Here is a 23,654-nt window from a genome sequence, read left to right as displayed (position 1 = left end):
TTTTAAAAAATCGTCTTTTCTCTCACGAATAGATGTGTCTATTCAATTTAAGTCATTCAAAGGTTACAAACTAATTACTCAACAATCCCCCAATAATTTGTAATATATCTCATAAAATCATACATACCAGAAAGTATCTGCGAGAAATATAGGATAAAAATATTATTGAAATGTGTATTTACATTATTACACATAGACCCTATTTATAGACATTACCATACAATCCTTTACCAAGTAGAATACTATTTATTATTCGTATTTCTATTACTATTTCTATTCTAAGTAGGATTGTATATACATATTCCTATTCTAACACTCCCCCTTAAGCTAGTGCATACAAGTCATATGTACTTAGCCTGTTACAAATGTAATTAATACGAAGACTAATGTGACACCCCGGAAAATTTTTCGCAAAGAATCAAACCTTTCTTCACGTGTGAGTAGACTCGGGCCGAAGGACTTGTAATTCTACATGTGAGTTAGGACTAATTCCTAAGTATTTGAAGTGTGTTAGAGGTGTTTAGGGGTCATAAGGGATCTCTAACACCAAGTCGAGTCCAAAGAACTCCAATCGATTAAGTTTTCGGACGAGTTAGTATAAGGGTCAACTTCAAATGACCATATCTCCTAGTATATAAATAACTGGGTGGACCACGACCTACCAAATTAAAGGTCTTTGAGTCTTCTTTCCAACGCCAACAAGATTTTTGCCCATTTTTTCAGATTTTTGAAGAGGGACAAATTGGACTTTTTCCCTAATTACATATACCCTATCCTTGAACGTTTTGGGACCATTTTTCAGCCCCCACTCTCTCTCTAAAAGCCCTAGGAGCTTCTCTCTCTCTCTCTTCTTCTTCTTCCCCAAATCCATCTCCAACAAAGGGTGCCTTCAAGAGTTTCAAGGATTCAAGTCTTCCATTGAAGACCTAACATCAAGTTCCTTCAAAGTCTTCAAACAAGGTATGTAAGGCTAACCTAAAATATGGATTTAGTTCTTCCATATGCCCATATATATGTGTGGATAGAAGTTGTGAAAGAGTTGAACCTTCTTAGAAGGTTTTCTTGAAAGTTTTTCCTAAACTATGGAATGTTTTAGATATAAATGGTTGATTGGTGATTTTAATGACTTGAGTTACTAAATAGTTATCTTTCATATTTTTGGCTACAAATGTATCTTTGTATATAGATTTATAGGTATTGACGATATTCTTGAGTTGAGTTTTGTTGAGAGTATGGGTTCATGTTTCATTCACATGAACTCAAGATGAGATTTCTTGTCATAAATGTCTTGAGGTTGAGATGGATAGTTGTGTGTATATATATGTATTGATTGGAATGAAAAGAATGAATTGATTAGTTAAGAATGTCCCTTTGCTTCTATAAAATGAACATAGGACAAAAATAAGGATTTTTGGAGTAGATGTTTGATGATTGATGTGATGATGTTTTGGTGACGATGTGAGTGATGATGTGAATGGTGCTTATTTAATATATATAGAATGGTTGACGAAGAGGTATATTGATGAAGATGTTATGTGATGAAGTGGATTAGAGTCTAATGTGATTTTGTGGTATGTGATGTGCATAATTTGAGTTGATTGCAGTCTTAGGAATATTTTGAGAATAAATGATCTTTTGAGGAGGAGCCTTAAATAAATTATTTATGAACCTTTTTGCATAAACTATTTATACACTATTTTGAGTCTAAAGAATTAGTAGTTTTATCTTTGATTTAGAAAAGAGTTTAAGTATGAGTTGAGTATGAGGAGCCTTTAAACGAGTTGAGTATTTTTACATTAAAGTATCTATTTTGAGTTTGAGTTGAGGAGTTGAAATTATATTTTAATGTACATGATATTTTCTATATTCATTGAGTCGAGATCGTATAAATTTTTAAAGAGAAGAGTTTGATGATTTGAGATGAGTCGATTTAAAAGAAGGTCCAACGAGACTAGTCATTATGAGTTAATTGAGTTGAAATGAGAACAGAGTTGATGAGGTGGCAATGTTCCACATGAAACTAGCCGTGAGGGCTTGTTTAAGATGATTGGAGGAGTTTTATGAGCATGGAGTCATGGGAGGAGTATCGAGCACCGAATTGGGCAAGAGTATAGTCCATACTCGCACCCAATACCTGTGTTGCCAAACGTAGGGGGGAATGAACCGTTAAAGTCGGATGCTTCCCCGAGAGCTTTTGTCCTGACATTATAGGACTTGGTTGGATTGGATCCATGAGGTTCGTCGTTCATGCCCTGGCAAGGTATGAACGGGCGTGGCAACGACGTCGTTTCGTTGTACCTTCACTGGCTCATAAGTGTTGGTTGTCGGTTAAGAGAAACTCCCATTTAGGTCTTGATAGTACTCTGAGTCAGTTGAGTTGAGTGAGTTGCTATATGCTTATGAGTTAGTCCTGTCTACACTATTTCTTGTTAGACTTAGGACACTTGAGTGAGTTGTTACAGATTTATTGAGTTGAGTCCTTTGAGTTGAATTGTAAAACGTTGCATAATTTAATTTGCATATTTACTGAGTTGAGTCCTTTGAGCTGATTGTTGAGTTGAATGTTGAGTAGATTGTATACGGTCGGATTGGAGTAGATGAATTGTGATTGGAATGAATGGAATGGTATGTGACTAGATTGGATTTGATTATTGAGTTAATTGTTGAGTTGAGTGTATATAATCGGATTGCAGATGATTGAAAGGGATCGAATTGTAAATGAGTCGATTGAACGGTATTGTGTATGATTGGATTGGACTGTATGGTATATGATTGATCTTTGTCTAAAAATGTATTATTACTTTAGACTTATGACGCCTTGTTGAGTCTCTCTTATCTTTTCAATTTGAGATATTTGGACCGCTGCTATTCTTCCTTGAGGTATGTTTCATTCTGCCATTTTACATACCAGTACATTCCACGTACTGACGCCATTTGGCCTGCATCGTTTCATGATGCAGAGACAGGTTTGAGAGATCGTCAATAGGAGCATCATTGGGGATCTATTCACACTCAGCGTGTTGGTGAGTCCTCCCCTACATTCGGAGGACACCGTCTGTGTATTCTTGCATCGAGTTAGCCCTTTTCATTTTGATTTGAGGTAGCCATGAACATGTCATTGGCACCAATTAGATAGCAGTGATAGAGGCTTCATAGACTAGATAGTGATGAGTCGATTGAGTTATTCTCGTCAAACTGTTTATAATGATAAATATTAGAGTTGAATTTGTTGGCCCCTGGCCTTTATTCTTTGAGTTAGACTAAGGTTTGAGTTTCCCACTGAATATTTTCTTTATTCTTTTGTCTTCCGCTGATCGAATGAATGAACGGATGTGTGATCAGGCTATGTGGTTCGCTTGGGAGCCAGAAATGGTTTCTGAGTGCCGGTTACGTCTAGGGTACCCTCCCGGGGCGTGACAACTGATGAGGGGCTTGGTGAAATATCGGCAAGTTGATCACTCGACTTCACAAAATTGACTGTCAATGAAATCTCATAAAATACTTGATTTGATGCATAATGTCAGTCAATCTCAATGTGCTTAGTCTTTCCATTAAATATTGAATTTGATGCATAATGTCGATAAAACACAGAGTGATAAAATTACAATGTTGAACTTCCTAAATGAAGCTTGAGAAGGTTATTTCAGACCATAGAGTGAATTACACAATTGATATACAAGGCTACCAGACTCCCCCCGAGCAAAAAAACTAGGTGGTTTCTCCATATAGACTTCTTCCTCAAGATCAGCGTGGAGAAAAACATACAGACTCCACTTGTTATGACCGAAATAATTGAGTATCATGCGGAAGCTAGCAAAACAAATCTCGAATAACCATGAGTAAGACTATCATCGAGAAATATACCGAAAGAGACACAAACATTTAACGTAGTTCAGTTAATCGATCTACATCCACAAGAGGAGATGAACAATCCACTATATAAAAGACAGTACACAATATTGAGAAAAATAACCCCAAATAATTCACTCGAAATAAAAAGAGATTCACACAAATTCTTCTCCAAAATAAAACTCTTAAAGCCCCTAAGACTATATTGTGAATTCTACCAACTTAGAAAGTTAGAAAGATTGTGCCTCTATTTATAGAGTCATAAATCTTTTCATACAAGAAAAAGGACCAGCCATATATGGAGACTTTGTGTTTTCCTTTTACGAAAAGGAAACCCAATTATGGTAAGAAAATTAGGGCAAACACCCAATAATTCTCCCTTTGGCTTGAATTTTTGACAAAATAAATTTGTTCTACCTTCTTTACATAATTTTCAACAGGTTGCATCTCCTCTCTGTAATCTCTTGTCACGCCCCGAGAGGGTACCCTAGACGTGACCGGCACTCAAAGACCATTGCTGGTCCCCAAACGAACCACTTGGTCCAATCACACATCCATTCACTATCAATCAATCAGCAGAAAGTTTAAAATAACGAAATAATTTGGCGGGCAATCCAAATCAACGATCTAACTCAAGAAAGAAAGGCCATGGGCCAACAAATCAAACTCCAATATTTATCATTAAAATACTTTGACAAGAATAATTCAAGGAAAGAAAATACTCAATCAACCCATCACTATGTAGTCTATGAAGCCTCTATCACTACTATCTAATTGGTGCCAATGACATGTTCATGGCTACCTCAAATCAAAATGAAAAGGGTTATCTCGACGCAAGAATAATATAAGTGGTGTCCTCCGAATGTAGGGGAGGACTTACCAGTACGCTGAGTGTGTATAGATCCTCAATGGGGCTCTTATTGACGATCTCTTAAACCTGTCTCTGCATCATAAAATGATGCAGGTCTAAATGGACGTCAGTACATGGAATGTATGAGTATGTAATATGGCAGAATGAAACATACCTCAAGGAAGAATAACGTTGGTTCAAATATCTCAAATCAGAAAGATAAGGGAGACTCAATCAAAGGGTCATAAGTCTAAAGTAAGAATACATTTTTAGACAACGAACAATCATATACCATAAAATCCAATCCAATCATGTACAATACAGTTCAATCAAATCATTTATAATTCGATCCCATCCAATCATGTACCATCAACTCTAATTCAATCACATATCATCTAATCCAATCCAATCACATACCCAATCCAATCCAATCCAATCATATGCAATCAACTCAACTCAATAGATATACAAATTAAAATTATGCAATGTTTTACAATTCAACTCAATCATCTACAATCACAATCAAACCAATCATATCAAGAACAATCCATTCAATTGGGAGTTTCTCTAACCGATAACTATCACCATATGAGCGAGTGATAGTACAACAAGCCGACGTTGTTGCCACGTCTGTTCATACCTTGCCAGGGTAAGAACGAATCAACAATCATGGATCCATAACCAATCAAGTCCTATCATGTCAGGACAGTAATTTAGGAAACATCCGACTTTAACGGTTCAATCCTCTCCTATGTTTGACGATGTAGTTTATTAGTTCGAGTATGGACTATACGCTTACCCAATTCGGTGCTCGATAATCCTCCCAAGACTCAATATGCTCATATCTATCAAGTGAGTAAAATACTCAAAATACTCATTTAGTCTCATTGGACTCTTTCAAATCAACTCATTTAGTCTCATTAGACTCTTTTCAAAACTCAAATCAAATCTGGCCTCATTGGACCTTCTTTCAAATCGACTCATCTCAAATCATCAAACTCTTCTCTTTAAAATTGATACAATCTCAACTCAATCTCAAAAATTGACATTCTAAAGAGAAAAAAATGCTCAACTCATTTATACTCAAAATACTCATTTTCAAAAATGAGAATTTAAGAGACTTCTTTCTAAATCAAAGATGAAAATAATCACTCTTTAAACTCAAAATAGTGTATCAATAGTTTATGCAAAAATGTTCACAAATTATTTATTTAAAACTCCTTCTCAAAAGATCATTTATTTTCAAAATGTTCATAAGACTCCAATCAAATCAAATTATGCGAATCACATATCACATAATCACATTAGACTCCAATCCACTTCATCACACAACATCCTCATCAACATAACCTCTTCATTCACATCATCGTCAAACATCATCATCACATCATCATCAAACATCATCATCACATCATCATCAAATATCATCATTCACATCATCATCAAACACCATCATCACATCATCGTCAAACATCTACTCCAAAATCCCTATTTAATTCTATGTTCAATTTACAGAGACAAAAGGGAATTCTAACTCTACCAAGGTTTCGTTTCTTTTTATGCCCTTCACATTCATAACTATCCCAAAATTCTCATATAACTAAAAATCAATTTCATCAAACTCATGTAAAAGAATATCTCATTTCACTATGAAAATAATATTATTTTTATTATACATAAAAACCATCAATCTTGTATGACCAAAAAAATAAATCTCATCTTGAGTTCATGTGAATGAATACATAAATCCATACTCTCAACAAAGTCAACTCAAGAACACCATTAACACATTTTAGTAATATTCTATAGTTTAGGAAATTTCAAGAAAACCTTCATAGAAGGTTCAAATCTTTCACAACTTCTATCCAACACATCTATGGGCATATGGAAGAACTTAATCCATATGTTAGGTTAGCCTTACATACCTTAGAGTAGATTTTGAAGAAACCTTGTTGTTGGGTCTTCAATGGGAAGCTTGAATCCTTGAGATTTTGAGGGCAAATCTTGTTGGAGATGTTTAAAAGAGAAGAGGGGATGAAGATTAGGGTTTTGGGAGGTGAGAAGGCTGAAAAATGATCCCAAAACGTTCCAAGTTAGGGTATATATGTTTAGGGAAAATGTCCAAGTTGCCCCTCTTCAAAATCTGGAAAACTGGGCAAAAATCTTGTTGACCCTTATACTAACTCGTCCGAAAACTTAATCGACTGAAGTTCTTTGGACTCGACTTGGTGTTAGAGATTCCTTTTGACCCCTAAACACATCTAACACACTTCAAAACTTAAGAATTAATCCTAACTCATATATAAAATTACAAGTCCTTCGGTTCGAGTCTCCACACACACGTGAAGAAATGTTCGAGTCTTTGCGAAAAAAATTTCGGGGTGTTACATCTCCTCCATTAAATCTATGCCTCGAAACAGAGAACCCCTCTGAAAAAATTTCTCCAACAAAAATCCTCATTACTGTCAAATGGGTAGCGGCTACACTGAACCCGCCAAGATAAACACCCATTTTTAACCTGATTCTGATATCATGTGAGAAATCTAGGACAAAAATATCATTGAATTGTGTATCTATATTATTACACAGAGACTCTATTTATCGACCCAAACTAACCGGTATTTTGCTCTTAGCACTTTTACGACCATGCACTCAATCTTGATCCCGTGAATATTTACAAGACCAACCCTTTAGATCTTATTTGAAGCGGCACTACTTTGATATTTATATAAGTGGAGTTAGCTACTATGTCCTTGCTACAGTTACTAATCCATTTAAGAATTTATCCAACCTTATCTGGTAACAGTTTGCATTTTACAGTTTGTCACTCTTTTCTTTTATATTAGATATTTAACAATTCCTTAGCTCCTCACAGAATAATATGCATTACAGTAAATCTATAAGAGGGATAAGTGCTTTTAACAACAAAGTACCTTGTTATTACCCATTGAACTTGTTATGTTAGAATGTACACTACTTCAAATTTGGGTTCCCATAACCATCTGCTACTCAAATGGTCAAATAGGAAGTGATGACTCTGCTAAGTCCCAAAAGATGAATCTGACTGCATTAGTTTTACAATAAAGTTTATACATTCGTATTGACAGCTAGGGCTCAAAGCCTAAAAACTCCAAACCCTCCATTGAGGAATAAAGCTAGTTACATGTTTGAAGAGATCTGTACATTCATTGATGAATGGGCGTATTAAGGAATAAAGCTAGTTACATGTTTGAAGAGATCTGTACATTCATTGATGAATGGGCGTATTAGAAATCAAAATGAAAAAGAAGTAGTTATCTTCTTAGCTACTTGAAGTACTTGAAATTGCCTGCTGCAGATATCTCTCACTCTTTTGATAATTAAGGAATCCGATAAACCAGAACTCAAAATCATCCTCTGTAATTACTTGTATATACTTCTGTGATGGTTTTTCCCTATTTTCACTCTCTTTTGCTTTCATTATCTTACTTAGTGGGATCGATACCTGCAATTGTGAACTGGTCTATTAGATGATGCTTCATGATACTAGAAAATTAAGAGGTAAAATAAAAACGGAGCAGTGGTACCTTATAGTAGATTCTAAGCAACTTTCCAGTTGGAGATAAGAGCTTTATTGATCTCTCACTGCAGAAAGCAATCTTATTGGTAGAGATGTAGATAAGTCCTGCTATTGGACCAGCTGTAGTTGATAAATAGCATTGACAAACCTTTAATAGCTTTTCATCATTTCTAACACTAAACTTCTGCTTGAATATCTTCTCCAACCCTCCCACTTGAAGAATTTTTACTCCAAGGCTCAATTTTCCCTTCACTGTTTCTGTTAACTTCGGGCTAAGGCTCACTGCACGACAAAAGTTTAAACATTAAGGACTTTGCAATCAGTATTTTCTTTCATACATGTAAATAGTGCTTGTTGCACAAATTTATGTACATCTTGACTCCCTTTATCTATTGTTCTTTAGATTTACACTTGTGTTTGGCCATGATTTCACTTGCAAATACTGATGTCATTATGTGCAAGTTGATGTTTGGCACCATATTTATAAATATTGAACTTCAGTATTTGAAATAGTGAAATTATTAAAAAACTTGTTTTAGAAGTTTTTCGAGTGGGATGATGGTTTTCATTCACAATATTTCAACCTTTTCTTTTCCAAATAAACTCATGCCCATACACAATTTCAACCTCGAAATATTCCTTTTCAACTTAATCAAAATATTGTCTAAGTAACTTTTCGATTAATCTTTTAAAGTTCTTCATCATGAATGTAAGTGCTCACCATGTTCGCGGATGCCTTGTGCAAGAAAGTCCATCCTTTCTCCAAGTTTGTTCATCTTACTAATCACAGATTTTGCTGCATATTCAAGAACATGTCATTAATACTCTTTATAACTAATACAAGAACAAGTAGATTATTCTTCTGAGGGAAAATACTCACTTTGCTTTATTTTAGATAAGTGTTTTGAAGTTGCAGATGGAAGATGGTCTTGCCAAGCAGAAAGAGACAGTAGTCTGTTTGGCTGCCGTTCATATGAATATACTGCTGAACTCATGGGAACACCTACCTCATTTCCACTGAATAAGTTCTTCATTGTGACTTTTGATTTTGAAGAGAATTGCTATTGTGAAGGTAACTGAGATATTATTATGTTTCGGTTGATGGTTTAAGAACATTCCTTGCAGCACTATATATATACACAGCAGTTTGGGAGAAGTTGATGAATCTTTTAACTACTAACTGTTGCATGAGTCAGCTATGGGTCATCAAAATAGTATATTTCTCAATTTGCTGCAAAGGTTTTGAAAATGTCTTCTTTTAGCTGTCTTTTCAATGATAGTAAATATCTTATGCTTCCTTATTTTATTATGAAGATTTGTGTGCACATGTGGTGTTGTCAACTTTTGAGTTGGAAGATTTGCTTTGTGATGTAACCTCCTTTTACAAGTTGATTAAAAGTAAGAGAAAACTTTTGGTGCATAGTGAAATTATCTCAAGTTAGTTTTATTAGTCTTGTATGATCAAGGTTGACAAGATAATGACATGGATTTATGACATTAAAGTTAATTAGTGGCTGTTGATCGTGAATGAGTCATCCATGAACTTTGATTTGTTGCTCAATAAATCAGGCAAAGGGAAAAAAGTAGTCATTCAAATATTTCAATCTGTTACCTACGGCCAACAATTCTAGATTATATTAACTTCTCTTTTTAAGGCAGTTACCTTATCTAACCTTTTTTGTCATCTCATCTTGAGGTGTAAAGGCAGGTTTTGTAGGCCATTTATGCTGACTTTATGTGGAACACACCATACATGCATATACATGCATGACAAACAATACATTTTCTTTTGAGTAATTTAACTTATTTTTTTCTAGGCAAACTTTTGCCGTTGAAAAATCATGAGAGAAATGCCAAGTATTTTTAGAAGGTAATTTAAGCACACAAAGTAATTGTATTTTCTGTTAGAAGAATAGGAAACAACATTGAAAAAAAGAAAAGAATGCCTAGTATATTGCAAGCTATCTGTTGCTACCTTTCCGGAAAAGTCATGTTCTCTTTTACAGGCAGATGTTTGTTCAATTTGAGCCCTCCAAATGTTACAAACTTACTCAGAAGCCATTCATCTTGTCATCTCATCTTGTGAGATGTCTGGTGGATAATTATAGGGAATGAAAGGGGGACTTACATATAGTGTCTACTGGCCTAGAAAAGGCATATGACAAAGTTCAGAGTGAAGTCCTTTGTAGATGTTGGGAGGCTAAAGGTGTAGTGGTGGCTTACATTAAGGGATGAACGACATGTATAATCGAGCCACAGCTCACGTAAGAATAGTGGGAGAAGACTTAGACCATTTTTTAGTTGAGATGGTGTTGCACTAGGGATCAACACATATCCCATTTCTATTATCCTTGGTGATGGATGAATCGATGTGGCATATTCACGGTGTATGTTATTTGCAAATGAAACGGTATTGATTGATGAGACTTGTGGCGGAGTAATTATTTGGTTGGAGGTGTAGAGACAAATTATGGGGTCTAAGGATACCATGTTGAGTAGAAACAAAACAGAATATTTGGAGTGCAATTTCAATGATGTGGCATAAGGCAAGCATGGAAGTGAGGCTTGATACACGGGTTATCCCCAAGAGAGAAAATTTTAAGTATTTTGGGCGACAATTATGTCACACATCGTATTGGTGCGATGTGGATGATATGGAGGCTTGCCTCCAGAGTCTTGTGTGATGAACAAGTAACGTTAAAACTAAAGGTAAGTTTTGTAGAGTTGTGGTTTGACTGACTTTGTTGTATGGGGTAGAGTCTTGGAAAGTCAAGAACTCTTATGTTCAGAATATTAGAGTTGTGGTTAGACTTACTTTGTTGTATGGGGTAGAGTCTTGGAAAGTCAAGTAATCTTATGTTCAGAAGATACAAGTTGCAGAAATGAGGATGTTGAGATGGATGTTTGGGCATACTATGAGCGATGAATTAGGAATAAGGATATCTGAGACAAGGTGGGAGTGAAGCACCGTGTCAGTCGTAGTATTAGTCTTATTCATGTAGTTTTTTTCTTTTGTTATTTGTTACCATCCGTTATTTATTGTGTTTCTATTATCAAGGGGGGCCCTCTTTGTTGGGAACTTAACATAATATTTTAAATATGCTTCTCGAGGAGCATTATAATCTGCTACTCAAACATACACTTAGGAAGTGATGACTATGCCAAGTCCCAAAAGATGAATTAACCTTCTGACTGCACAATAAGTCTATACATTCGTGCTAACAGACTACGGATCAAAGCCTAAAAAAACGAAAGTCTCCTTAGAGCAATGGAAGCTAGTTATAAGTTTGAAAAGATCTGTACATTTTTGCATCAACATTTTACATTGATGAATGGGCGTATTACAAATCAAAATGAAAAAACAAAATGTAGTAGTTATCTTCTTAGCTGCATGAAGCACTTGAAACTGCGTGCTGCAGATATCTCAGAGTCTTTTGATGATTTCGATAAACCAGAACTCAAAATCATCCTCTGTAATTACTTGTATATACTTCTGTGATGGTTTTTCCCTATTTTCACTCTCTTTTGCTTTCATTATCTTACTTATTGGGATCGATACCTGCAATTGTGAACTGGCCTATTAGATGATGCTTCATGATACTAGAAAATTAAGAGTTAAAATAAAAACGAAGCAGAGTGGTACCTTATAGTAGATTCTAAGCAACTTTCCAGTTGGAGATGAGAGCTTTATTGATCTCTCACTGCAGAAAGCAATCTTATCGGTAGAGATGTAGATAAGTCCTGCTATTGGACCAGCTGTAGTTGATAAATAGCATTGAGAAATCTTCAATAGCTTTTCATCATCTCTAACACCAAACATCTGCTTGAATATCTTCTCCAACCCTCCAACTTGAAGAATTTTCGCTCCAAGGCTCAATTTCCCCTTCACTGTTTCTGTTAGCTTCGGGCTATGGCTCACTGCACAATTAAACTTGACCCATTACTGACATTAAAATCGATACTGTTAATCATATATACATGTAAATTGTGCTACTTGCATGAATTTTAGTACTTCATGAGTCACTTGTTTGTATTCTTTAGTTTTACTATTGTGTTTGGCCGCAACTTAAATTCATAATACTTAAGTCATTATTTGCAAGTTGAAGTTTAGTCATCAGTATTATGCAAATAACATGTGAAAAATTTGTTGAGGAGTATTTGGTTTTCAATCACAAAACTTCAACCAAGGCGAACTACTACTTTTTAGTTTCTAACTTCAAATACTCTTCCTTTATAATATATATCAAGAATATTATATGAGTGCTTACCATGCTCGCGGATGCCTTGTGCAAGACAGTCCATCCTCTCTCCAAGCTTGTTCATCTTAACAATCATAGATTTTCCTGCATATTCAAAAATATTCAATCTTAATGATATCTTCTTCAAGGATATTGAGTTGATTCTTCATCAAAAGACGGGGGATCGAAAATACTCACTTTGATTTATTTTAGATAAGTGCTTTGAAGTTGCAGATGGAACATAGTCTTGGCTAGCAGATAGAGACAGTAACTTTTTAGGCTGCCTTTCAAATGAGCATACTTTTGAACTCATGGAAACAGTTACCACATTTCCACTGAGTAAGTTCTTCATTGTGTATTCTGATTTTGAAGAGAATTGCTATATTGTGAAGGTAACTAATATATTATTATGCTTTTGGTTGATGGTTTAAGAACATTCCTTGTATATATACAGCAGTTTGGGAGAAGTTAATGAATATTTTAACTACTAACTGTTGCATGAGTCAGCTATGGGTCATCAGCAACAAGCAAAAAAGAAGATCTTGTGCTTTTTACTTTGATTTTTTTTTGTGAAAGTGCATTGCATGTTCAACCTCTGCTTTCTATTCTTTTTCTTCTCATTGCTTTTCAGTCCATTAATTAATTTATGTTACAGTTCAAATTCCAGTAAAAACAAAACAAGTTAGGAGATGTTTTCCTATCCGCCTACGTTATGGCATATAGAATTACCCAACACTTGTATTGATTTGATGTAGTAGAAGTGGCAGAGCCATATAGATCGACTGGTGGTTAGTTAAATACTCTTTGTCAAAAAATGATGTTGTGTAATGTGTATAAAGAAAATCATTATTATATATAGGTCAAAAAATTACTTGATGAATTCTGGCTTTGCTACACTCTATTGCCAAAGCAGGTATTTAGCGGAGTAGTTAGAGTATGCACAAGTTGACCTTAACATCACCGTGAACATAATATCAAAAGATTGGGTCTTTCTCAATTTCTTCTTTTGAATATTTGGTCAATTACAGTAAGCTAATCTCATGCTGACTTGTTTTTGTAATCAAGATTTGTGTGCACATGTAGTGTTTTCAATTTTTGAGTTGGCAGATTTGCTTTGTGATGTAAACCTACTTTTCAGGTTGAGTAAAAGAGGAAACTTTGCATTCTAAAGTCATCTTATCAAAACTAGTAAGGCAATTTTTTTTCTTTTTTTCCCTAACCATTATATCTTCCTGGCATAATACATAAACACGCCCTTGAACTTGGCCTTAGCTGATCTCCAACTCTGAATGTGCATAAGTAAGCACTTACGCTTGTATAAAATTGAATAAGTAGATACACACATCCTACGTGGCATAATACACATAGGATGTCACGTAGGATGCAAATTGGCCACGTAGGATGCCACATAGGATACACATGTCTACTTGTTTAACTTTATACAAGTTTAGGTATCTATTTGTGCACACTCAAAGTTGGAGGGCATAGATGCAAGATGAAGCCAAAATAAAGAGCACATTTATCGATTATGTCTATCTTCTTTAGTTTCTTCTGGCGGAAGGACTTGAGAGACCTTTGTACTTGGATTAGATTGTCAACTGGAGCTTCTATGCACAACTTTGCAACTGAACATTTAAACCCAATGAAACACAACATTTAAAACCATTTTTTCATTTAATGAAAAGTATTTCTGAGAGTGAAAAATATTAGGGTTAAAATTGTACAATATTTGATCAAACTAAAAATGTTTATAAATTGTAAAATGACGGAATAACACATTTGGATAGAAGTATTTGTTACAGACATCAAGCTAGTTGGTCAAAGTTTTGTCGAAAAATGAGTTACTCAAAATTTGAATAAAATGAAGTAAAAGCTCTATTACTACTTAGATATATAAACATGAGGTTGATTTACGCAAATATCACATTCAAGGTCACTATTTATATTTTATCTTTAATTTAAAATGATTTTTAGCATTAGGTTTTAGTGGCGATCTTTAATTACCACTAAAAATCAATGGCTATCAAAGCCTTTAATCGCCACTAAAAATCAGTGGAGACCGGGTCGTCACCCAATATCAAGAAGGGTCGTCACCCAATATCAAGAAGATCAAAGACCATGTTGAAAGTGGCTTTTCACTCGTACTCAAAAATGGACGAAAATCCATCGTCAAGACGAAATATAAATCCAAAGTCAAGACGGGCAAGATCTGAATCGAGAGGCATGCCAATATCGATGACAAGTCACCGTAACAAGAAGGACAATTTCCCAACAAGAATGCAAAATGATCTAGCAATTCGTACAAGTGGGCGATTCAACGAAAGTTTTGCAATACTTGAGATAATAGTCATACCAAAATATAAAACAAGGAGTAAGGAAACAACCCAATAAAATACTTTAAATTTCTGAAAAATAAAATATTTCAAGTTCAAGTTTATACACGAACCTTGGCGTTTTAGCATACAACAAGTTCTACCACCACTCGCGGAGTTCAATTTCTCTATGTCATAGATCAACCAAAATCCACTTCGTCAAACAATTCCTCTTAGCTTGTATAAGAGAATATACACCTTAAATACACAATCAAACATCTACTTAAGTTTAAAAGCTCCAACATATCGAAACTAAACATAAAATCACTGAAAATCAACCCAAAATATCAAAACAGAAATTCTGGGCAGCACTACTGTCTTGTATTGCTGCTCAGTTTCGAAGGGGTAAATGGGATAATTAGGCTTTGTGTCCTCAAAGAAAGTTATAGCTATATGTATTAGGGTCATATACAACTTTGAATCACCCCTACAGCAATTATGTACAACAAGATATGCTCAAAATACCCACAGCAGTCCATGTAGGACTTTTAGACCAAAATCTGGGCAGCACCTCCCCTGTACTTCATCACCCTTTTTCGAGTCAATAAAAGCAAAACTGGATTTTGGATCCTAAATAAAAGTTATAGCCCTATGAAATAGCTTTCCAAAACATCTTGAATCACTCAAAACTAAGTTTTACACAAGGAGTTATACTACAATTACTAACAGCAGTCCCAACCAAAAACGGGTTTGCAACCAAAGTTTATTCCCCCAATTTCGACAACAACAACTTATCAAGAACATCAACAACAATATAAACAATCATTCTACTTCATAACTTAACTAATTCCACCCATTTAATCCAACCAAAACATCCCCTAATCCATAAATTCCAACAAAGCAACAAACAAGTTTATAACACTATTTTCTCCGTTCTAATCCGTTAAATCTCTAAACAAGTTTGATAATAAGGAAAAACAACAACTAAATCTTACCTTGAAGTATAAGTCAACCACCTTAATACACTCCTTCTTCTCTGATTTTTAGCTCAAAATGAAGACAACGCAACGTGCAACGTTTTTCTCTTCATGAGCTTTTGAAATCGGAACTCGAATTTGGGTCAAAAATGGATTTTAATTCACTCTCTCTCTATCTCTCTATATTTCTATGGTGTTCTGGAAATATTTTGGATGAAAGGAAAGAGATAAGGCTGAACTTATCTCTTACATGGAAATAAATATGGGCTGACCCGATTTGGAATCGGGTTGGGCCAAATTTTCTTCCTATCTTGACCCTTTTGCCTTGCAATGTCCATAACTTTTTATTCCGATGTCGTATATAAGCCCATGACCTATGGTTGGAAAGGTATTTCAATTATCTACAACTTTCATTTTATGGGTTTTCCCAAATTTTCAAATTTTGATAGGGTTATGCCCTCCTAAAGTCAGATCATCCAAAATATAACTAAAAAAATAAATAAATAATTCTTAAAAATAAATTGGGGTGTTACAACTCTACCCCCCTTAAGAAATTTCGTCCCGAAATTTACCTGATAGTCTCCTCAAAACAACTGTGGATGTTGGAGTCGCATATCCTCTTCTCTCTCCCAGGTAGCTTCCTTGCCAGAATGATTTCTCCAAAGGACCTTTACTAAAGGGATTTTCTTATTTCTAAGCTTTTTTGTATCATGCTCCAAGATTTTGATAGGTTCCTCTTCGTATGTCAAGTCAGGATTGACCTCAATGGATTCAACAGGAAGAACATGAGATGGATCTGAGCGATATCTTCTAAGCATAGAAACATGGAAGACATTGTGGATCCTATCTAACTCCGGTGGAAGTGCTAGTTTATATGCAACTGGACCAACTCTCTCAAGTACTTCATATGGTCCAACAAATCGAGGACTAAGTTTCCCTTTTTGGCCAAATCTCATAATTCTCTTCCATGGAGAAACCTTTAAAAATACCTTGTCTCCTGCTTGATATTCAATTTCACGCCTCTTAAGATCAGCATAAGACTTTTGTCTATCTGAAGCAATTTTTAGACGATCCTTGATTATTTTTACCTTATCCTCAGTTTGTTGCACAATCTCAGGACCAACCAGTTTTCGTTCACCAACTTCACTCCAGCAAAGAGGAGTTCTACACTTTCTCCCATATAAGGCTTCATAGGGTGGCATGCCAATGCTTGATTGGTAGCTATTGTTATAAGCGAATTCTACCAAGGCTAGGTGTCTGTCCCAACTACCTTCAAATTCCATAATGCAAGCTCGAAGCATATCTTCCAAGATTTGAATCACCCTCTCGGATTGGCCATCTGTCTGAGGATGGAAAGATGTACTAAAGTTCAACCTAGTGCCCAAAGCTTCTTGCAAGCTAGTCCAGAATCTAGATGTAAACCTCGGGTCTCGGTCAGATACAATAGAAACAGGAACTCCATGTAGCCTCACAATTTCATTAACGTACAATTCTGCTAAACGTTCAAGTGGGTAGTCCATTCTGATGGCCAAGAAATGAGCACTTTTAGTGAGCCTATCAACTATAACCCAAATTGCATCATGATTTCTTTGGGAACGTGGAAGCCCAAAAACAAAGTCCATGGTTATTCTTTCCCATTTCCACTCAGGTATTGATAGGGGTTGTAATAATCCTGCTGGGACTTGATGCTCGGCCTTTATCTGTTGACAAGTTAAGCATTTGGAAATATATTCCGCAATGTCCTTCTTCATACCATTCCACCAGTAGTGTTCTTTGATGGTTTGGTACATTTTAGTACCTCCAGGATGCATTGCATATGGTGACGTATGTGCTTCATTCAAAATCTCTTTCCTCAAGTTGTCATCCTTCGGAACACATAACCTATTATGATAAAATAGAGCACCATTCTCCCCTAAAGTAAAATCAAGCTTTCCTCCAGTTTGAACTTCTTTGATCAATTTTACAAGCTTCTCATCTAATTGTTGTGCTTCTTTCACCTGTTCAAGTAGAATTGGCTTGACTTGCAATCTAGCAACAATAGAGCCATCAGAATTAAATGCAAGACAAGCATTCATGGCTCGTAAGTCAAGAAATGAAGTCAGAGGATTAATAGATAAACTAGCAAAGGCTTTACGACTTAGAGCATCTGCAACTACATTGGCTTTACCAGGATGATAGTCAATGGTACAGTCGTAATCTTTAATGAGTTCAAGCCATCTACGTTGCCTCAAATTCAACTCTTTCTGTGTACCCAAGTACTTCAAACTCTTGTGATCAGTAAATATGTGACACTTTTCGCCATATAAGTAATGCCTCCAAATTTTCAAGGCAAACACTATGGCAGCGAGCTCAAGGTCATGAGTAGGATAGTTCAATTCATGTGGTTTCAATTTTCGGGAAGCATATGCAACCACTTTCCCTTCTTGCATCAGTACACAACCCAAACCATGATGAGAAGCATCACTATATATCACATATTCTTTACCTTCAGTTGGTAGAGTAAGTATAGGAGCTTGTGTCAATAAGGATTTGAGATTTTCAAAACTTTCCTGGCATTTGTCATCCCATACAAACTTGACATCCTTCCTTAAAAGTTTAGTCAAAGGGGAGGCGATAATGGAGAAGCCTTTGACAAACCTCCTATAGTATCCCGCTAAACCCAAGAAACTCCTTACTTCAGTTGGACTTTTAGGTGGTTTCCATTCAACAATAGCTTGAATCTTACCAGGATCCACTTTCACACCTGCGGCCGACACAATATGTCCCAGAAAGGCCACTTCACCGAGCCAAAATTCACATTTAGAAAGCTTAGCATAAAGCTTCTTCTCTTGCAGAATTTGCAAAACAATTCGAAGATGTTTATCATGCTCTTCTTCATTCTTGGAATATATTAAAATATCATCTATAAATACCACCACAAATTGATCAAGATAAGGCCTAAATACTCGATTCATCAAATCCATGAATATTGCAGGCGCATTAGTTAATCCAAAGGGCATCACTAAAAATTCATAGTGACCATATCGAGTTCTAAAAGCAGTTTTAGGAACATCTTCCTTTCTAACACGCAGTTGGTGATACCCAGACCTTAAATCGATCTTGGAGAATAAATTAGCACCCTTCAGTTGGTCAAACAAATCATCAATTCTTGGTAATGGATATCTGTTCTTGATTGTTATTTTATTCAATTGTCTATAGTCAATACAAAGTCTAAAAGTACCATCTTTCTTTTTCACAAATAGCACAGGGGCTCCCCAAGGAGAAACACTTGGACGAATGAAACCTTTCTCTAGAAGTTCTTGCAATTGAGTTTTCAATTCCTTTAATTCTGCTGGTGCCATCCTATAAGGAGTGATAGAAATAGGAGTAGATCCAGGAATAAGCTCAATCGGAAATTCAACTTCTCTTTCTGGTGGTAACCCAGGAAGATTTTCTGGAAACACTTCAGGAAAGTCACACACAGTAGGTATATCTTTAAGAATAGGACTCTCCACACGTGTATCAATTATGTGAGCAAGATACACACTACAACCCTGACGAATCATCCTTTTTGCTAAGGCCGCAGAAATAATATTAGAGGACAATGACCTTTCACCCTGCACAATAATGTGTGAAAATGCAGGGTCCTTAAAAGTCACATGCTTGGACCTACAATCCACTACTGCATGATATTTATAAAGCCAATCCATACCGATAATAATATCAAAATCATGGAAAGGCATTTCAATCAAATCAGCAGGAAGGACCAGGTTTTGAATCATGAAGGGACAACCTCGATAGATTTGATTGCAAACAACCTGTTGACCCAAAGGACTTTGGACAAGCACACCATAATCGAGTCTCACAGGCTTCACATTTTCAGGAAAATCCAATGATGAACAAACATACGAATGTGTAGAACCAGGATCAAATAATGTAACGACACATAAGTCAAATAAGTGAAATTTACCAACAACCATATCTGCTCCATCTTGTTCATCTCTCTGTCTCATCGCATAAGCTCGTGCTGTAGCTCTTGATCCACTCGCTTGATTGGATCCACCTGCACCTGTTGCTTGTGTGTTTCTAGATCTTGCACCTCTATTCCCTTGAGATTGAGTGGTAATAGGTTTCTGAACAGAGACTTCCGTATGCGGAGAAGAAATGGGATTAGGATTAGGACAATCCCTCACTTTATGATCGAAGCTCCCACAATTAAAACAAGCACCAGAAGCTCTTCTACAAGTACCAAAGTGATTTTTCCCACATTGTGCACAAGTGAGTATACGAGTCTTGCCTTGACCATAGCTTGGAGTGCTGGCAGTAGAGTAACTTGATCTATTCTGCTTATGTTGGGCTATCTTGCGAAAAGTATTAGCTGTGGAACTGTCAAATTTCCCTCTTTTTGATGGACCTCCTGAATCTGCATAAGCTTTCCTGAACTTGTGTTCATTTCTACCAGTTTGTTCCTTGTCGATCCTTTCCCAAGTAAGAGCAGCTGAAACTAATTTACAAAAATTTTCATGTTGTAGGACCGCTACAGATTTTCTGATAGAATCATTTAAACCGTCTTCGAACCGCCTGCACTTATCTTTTTCATCATTAATAATACCCCCAGCATAGCGGGACAGCCTGAGAAATTGCTGCTGATATTCAGCGATAGACATGCTCCCTTGCTCTAAATTTAAGAACTCTTTTTTCTTTGCATCGTGATAAGCAGGTGGGACATACTTCTTATGAAATTCCTTCACAAAATCATCCCAAGTAAGAACAGAAGGTTTTGCCCTGGCATTTGGTACACTTATCCACCAATCATAAGCATCTTTTTGTAACAGTGAGACAGCATACTTAAATTTGGAAGTGTCTGAACACTCTAACTGCTCGAATACTCTTTCAATTCGTTCTAACCACTGCTCGGCATCGGTAGGGTCAACAGTTCCTTCAAACTCAACTCCCCCCATTTTTCTCATTTTCTCATAGTTCATTTCATCAGGGTCAGGCATTCTTCTAGCCATGTGATGAAAGAAATCAGCCATTTGTTGAAAAGGAGGATCAGCAGCAGGAGCACCATGACTCATTTGGGGGTGTGGCTCAACTCTTGTCCCCCGATTATTTCCCGCTTCAGATCCACTTGTGCTAAGAGGATTAGGATCAGAAAAATGTTCTCCAACCCCTTCTTGTAGGTGGGGTTGGGCATTAGAGTTATTTTCCCCCTCACGAGCGGCTTCCATAAGTCTATTAGAAGTAGAAGATGCCACGAATTGACTCCTACATAAGGGAAGATCACATTGCATTAGGGACATGCACATGATGCATATGCACTATATACAAGAAAAAAAAAATATACGGGACAAAAGAAAATAGTCTGCCAACAAATCATAACAAAAGTCCTAGAATTATAAACCTATGCTCTGATACCAACTCTTGTAGCATCCCCTTTTAGGAGAATACCACTTACGAAACAAAACTAATTATTTCTATTATTTTACCCTAAAAAAAACTTATTGAAAAACAATATATGAGTTTTATTTAAAAAAAAATGATTTCCAATTCAACAATACTTCAGGTTCATAAAATACACAAAACTTCAAATAAGTAATTATCACAAAAATATTATATTCCTTCGTGCATAATGACAAGTCAAAATATGACCTAGTATATTGCATTACTTGAGTTAAAAGCACACTCTAAAATAACAAAATTAGTCACATGGTTTAAGTTACAAGCCTTTAAAAATTTTGTACATAAGTGTCACACATGTATCATGTACAAGTCCCCAAAATAATATATAAAAACTAGATGTATATGCATATGTGATCTTCAAAAGAGCTCCCAAAAAGTCTACTCCACATGACCATCTTCATATCCCGCCTTGCATATCACCTACGATAGGAAACAACTATCGCTAAGCATAAAGCTTAGTGGTGTATAACCTTTGGACTTAGAGCCATTAAAAAAATTCTCAATTTTCTTTTTCATCATAAACAGTTCAATAAGGTAGCATTAAGTCCAAGTGAACAAGTATATCAAGTATCAAATACAAATCTTAGAGAGTTTCAAAATACCAATACTAATATTCAAAGGCTTAAGTACCAAGAATGCTTATAATTTAATTCAAAAGAGTAGTCAAATAATCAATTTCACCCCATATGTACGTCATGCCTTCACACTAAGCACAATCAATATCAAGACGGACCGAAGCCCCAAAATCAAGAAGTGTCCATATCAAGAAGGGTCGTCACTCAATATCAAGAAGATCAAAGACCATGTTGAAAGTGGCTTTTCACTCGTACTCAAAAATGGACGAAAATCCATCGTCAAGACGAAATATAAATCCAAAGTCAAGACGGGCAAGATCTGAATCGAGAGGCATGCCAATATCGATGACAAGTCACCGTAACAAGAAGGACAATTTCCCAACAAGAATGCAAAATGATCTAGCAATTCGTACAAGTGGGCGATTCAACGAAAGTTTTGCAATACTTGAGATAATAGTCATACCAAAATATAAAACAAGGAGTAAGGAAACAACCCAATAAAATACTTTAAATTTCTGAAAAATAAAATATTTCAAGTTCAAGTTTATACACGAACCTTGGCGTTTTAGCATACAACAAGTTCTACCACCACTCGCGGAGTTCAATTTCTCTATGTCATAGATCAACCAAAATCCACTTCGTCAAACAATTCCTCTTAGCTTGTATAAGAGAATATACACCTTAAATACACAATCAAACATCTACTTAAGTTTAAAAGCTCCAACATATCGAAACTAAACATAAAATCACTGAAAATCAACCCAAAATATCAAAACAGAAATTCTGGGCAGCACTACTGTCTTGTATTGCTGCTCAGTTTCGAAGGGGTAAATGGGATAATTAGGCTTTGTGTCCTCAAAGAAAGTTATAGCTATATGTATTAGGGTCATATACAACTTTGAATCACCCCTACAGCAATTATGTACAACAAGATATGCTCAAAATACCCACAGCAGTCCATGTAGGACTTTTAGACCAAAATCTGGGCAGCACCTCCCCTGTACTTCATCACCCTTTTTCGAGTCAATAAAAGCAAAACTGGATTTTGGATCCTAAATAAAAGTTATAGCCCTATGAAATAGCTTTCCAAAACATCTTGAATCACTCAAAACTAAGTTTTACACAAGGAGTTATACTACAATTACTAACAGCAGTCCCAACCAAAAACGGGTTTGCAACCAAAGTTTATTCCCCCAATTTCGACAACAACAACTTATCAAGAACATCAACAACAATATAAACAATCATTCTACTTCATAACTTAACTAATTCCACCCATTTAATCCAACCAAAACATCCCCTAATCCATAAATTCCAACAAAGCAACAAACAAGTTTATAACACTATTTTCTCCGTTCTAATCCGTTAAATCTCTAAACAAGTTTGATAATAAGGAAAAACAACAACTAAATCTTACCTTGAAGTATAAGTCAACCACCTTAATACACTCCTTCTTCTCTGATTTTTAGCTCAAAATGAAGACAACGCAACGTGCAACGTTTTTCTCTTCATGAGCTTTTGAAATCGGAACTCGAATTTGGGTCAAAAATGGATTTTAATTCACTCTCTCTCTATCTCTCTATATTTCTATGGTGTTCTGGAAATATTTTGGATGAAAGGAAAGAGATAAGGCTGAACTTATCTCTTACATGGAAATAAATATGGGCTGACCCGATTTGGAATCGGGTTGGGCCAAATTTTCTTCCTATCTTGACCCTTTTGCCTTGCAATGTCCATAACTTTTTATTCCGATGTCGTATATAAGCCCATGACCTATGGTTGGAAAGGTATTTCAATTATCTACAACTTTCATTTTATGGGTTTTCCCAAATTTTCAAATTTTGATAGGGTT

The 23,654-nt window shown here is 35.8% G+C and overlaps 1 protein-coding gene, 1 long non-coding RNA gene and 1 pseudogene across 3 annotated transcripts; all 3 read right to left on the bottom strand.

Moving 5' to 3' along the window:
• Positions 1-7,884: 7,884 nt before the first annotated feature.
• LOC129870573 (putative GEM-like protein 8) lies at positions 7,885-9,374 on the bottom strand (annotated as a pseudogene).
• Positions 9,375-11,341: 1,967 nt separating this feature from the next.
• Positions 11,342-12,922, bottom strand: LOC129870580 (GEM-like protein 4). Its single transcript, XM_055945398.1, has 4 exons — positions 12,695-12,922; positions 12,527-12,601; positions 11,902-12,176; positions 11,342-11,817 (listed from the first exon to the last, which is right to left on the bottom strand). Exons 1-4 carry the CDS (start codon positions 12,846-12,848, stop codon positions 11,683-11,685), a joined length of 639 nt encoding a protein of 212 aa, XP_055801373.1. The 5' UTR covers positions 12,849-12,922; the 3' UTR covers positions 11,342-11,682.
• Positions 12,923-21,377: 8,455 nt separating this feature from the next.
• Positions 21,378-23,654, bottom strand: LOC129870582 (uncharacterized). 2 transcript variants are annotated; one of them, XR_008762099.1, is made up of 3 exons: positions 23,220-23,432; positions 22,359-22,482; positions 21,378-21,647 (listed from the first exon to the last, which is right to left on the bottom strand). It is a non-coding gene; the product is annotated as an uncharacterized LOC129870582 (long non-coding RNA). The 2 variants fall into 2 exon arrangements; XR_008762098.1 differs by lacking the exon at positions 22,359-22,482 and having other exon boundaries at positions 23,220-23,654.

The sequence above is a fragment of the Solanum dulcamara genome, chromosome 10 (assembly GCF_947179165.1).
Source record: "Solanum dulcamara chromosome 10, daSolDulc1.2, whole genome shotgun sequence".
NCBI classification, from domain to species: Eukaryota; Viridiplantae; Streptophyta; class Magnoliopsida; order Solanales; family Solanaceae; genus Solanum; species Solanum dulcamara.
This window is presented reverse-complemented; position numbering and strand designations above follow the sequence as displayed.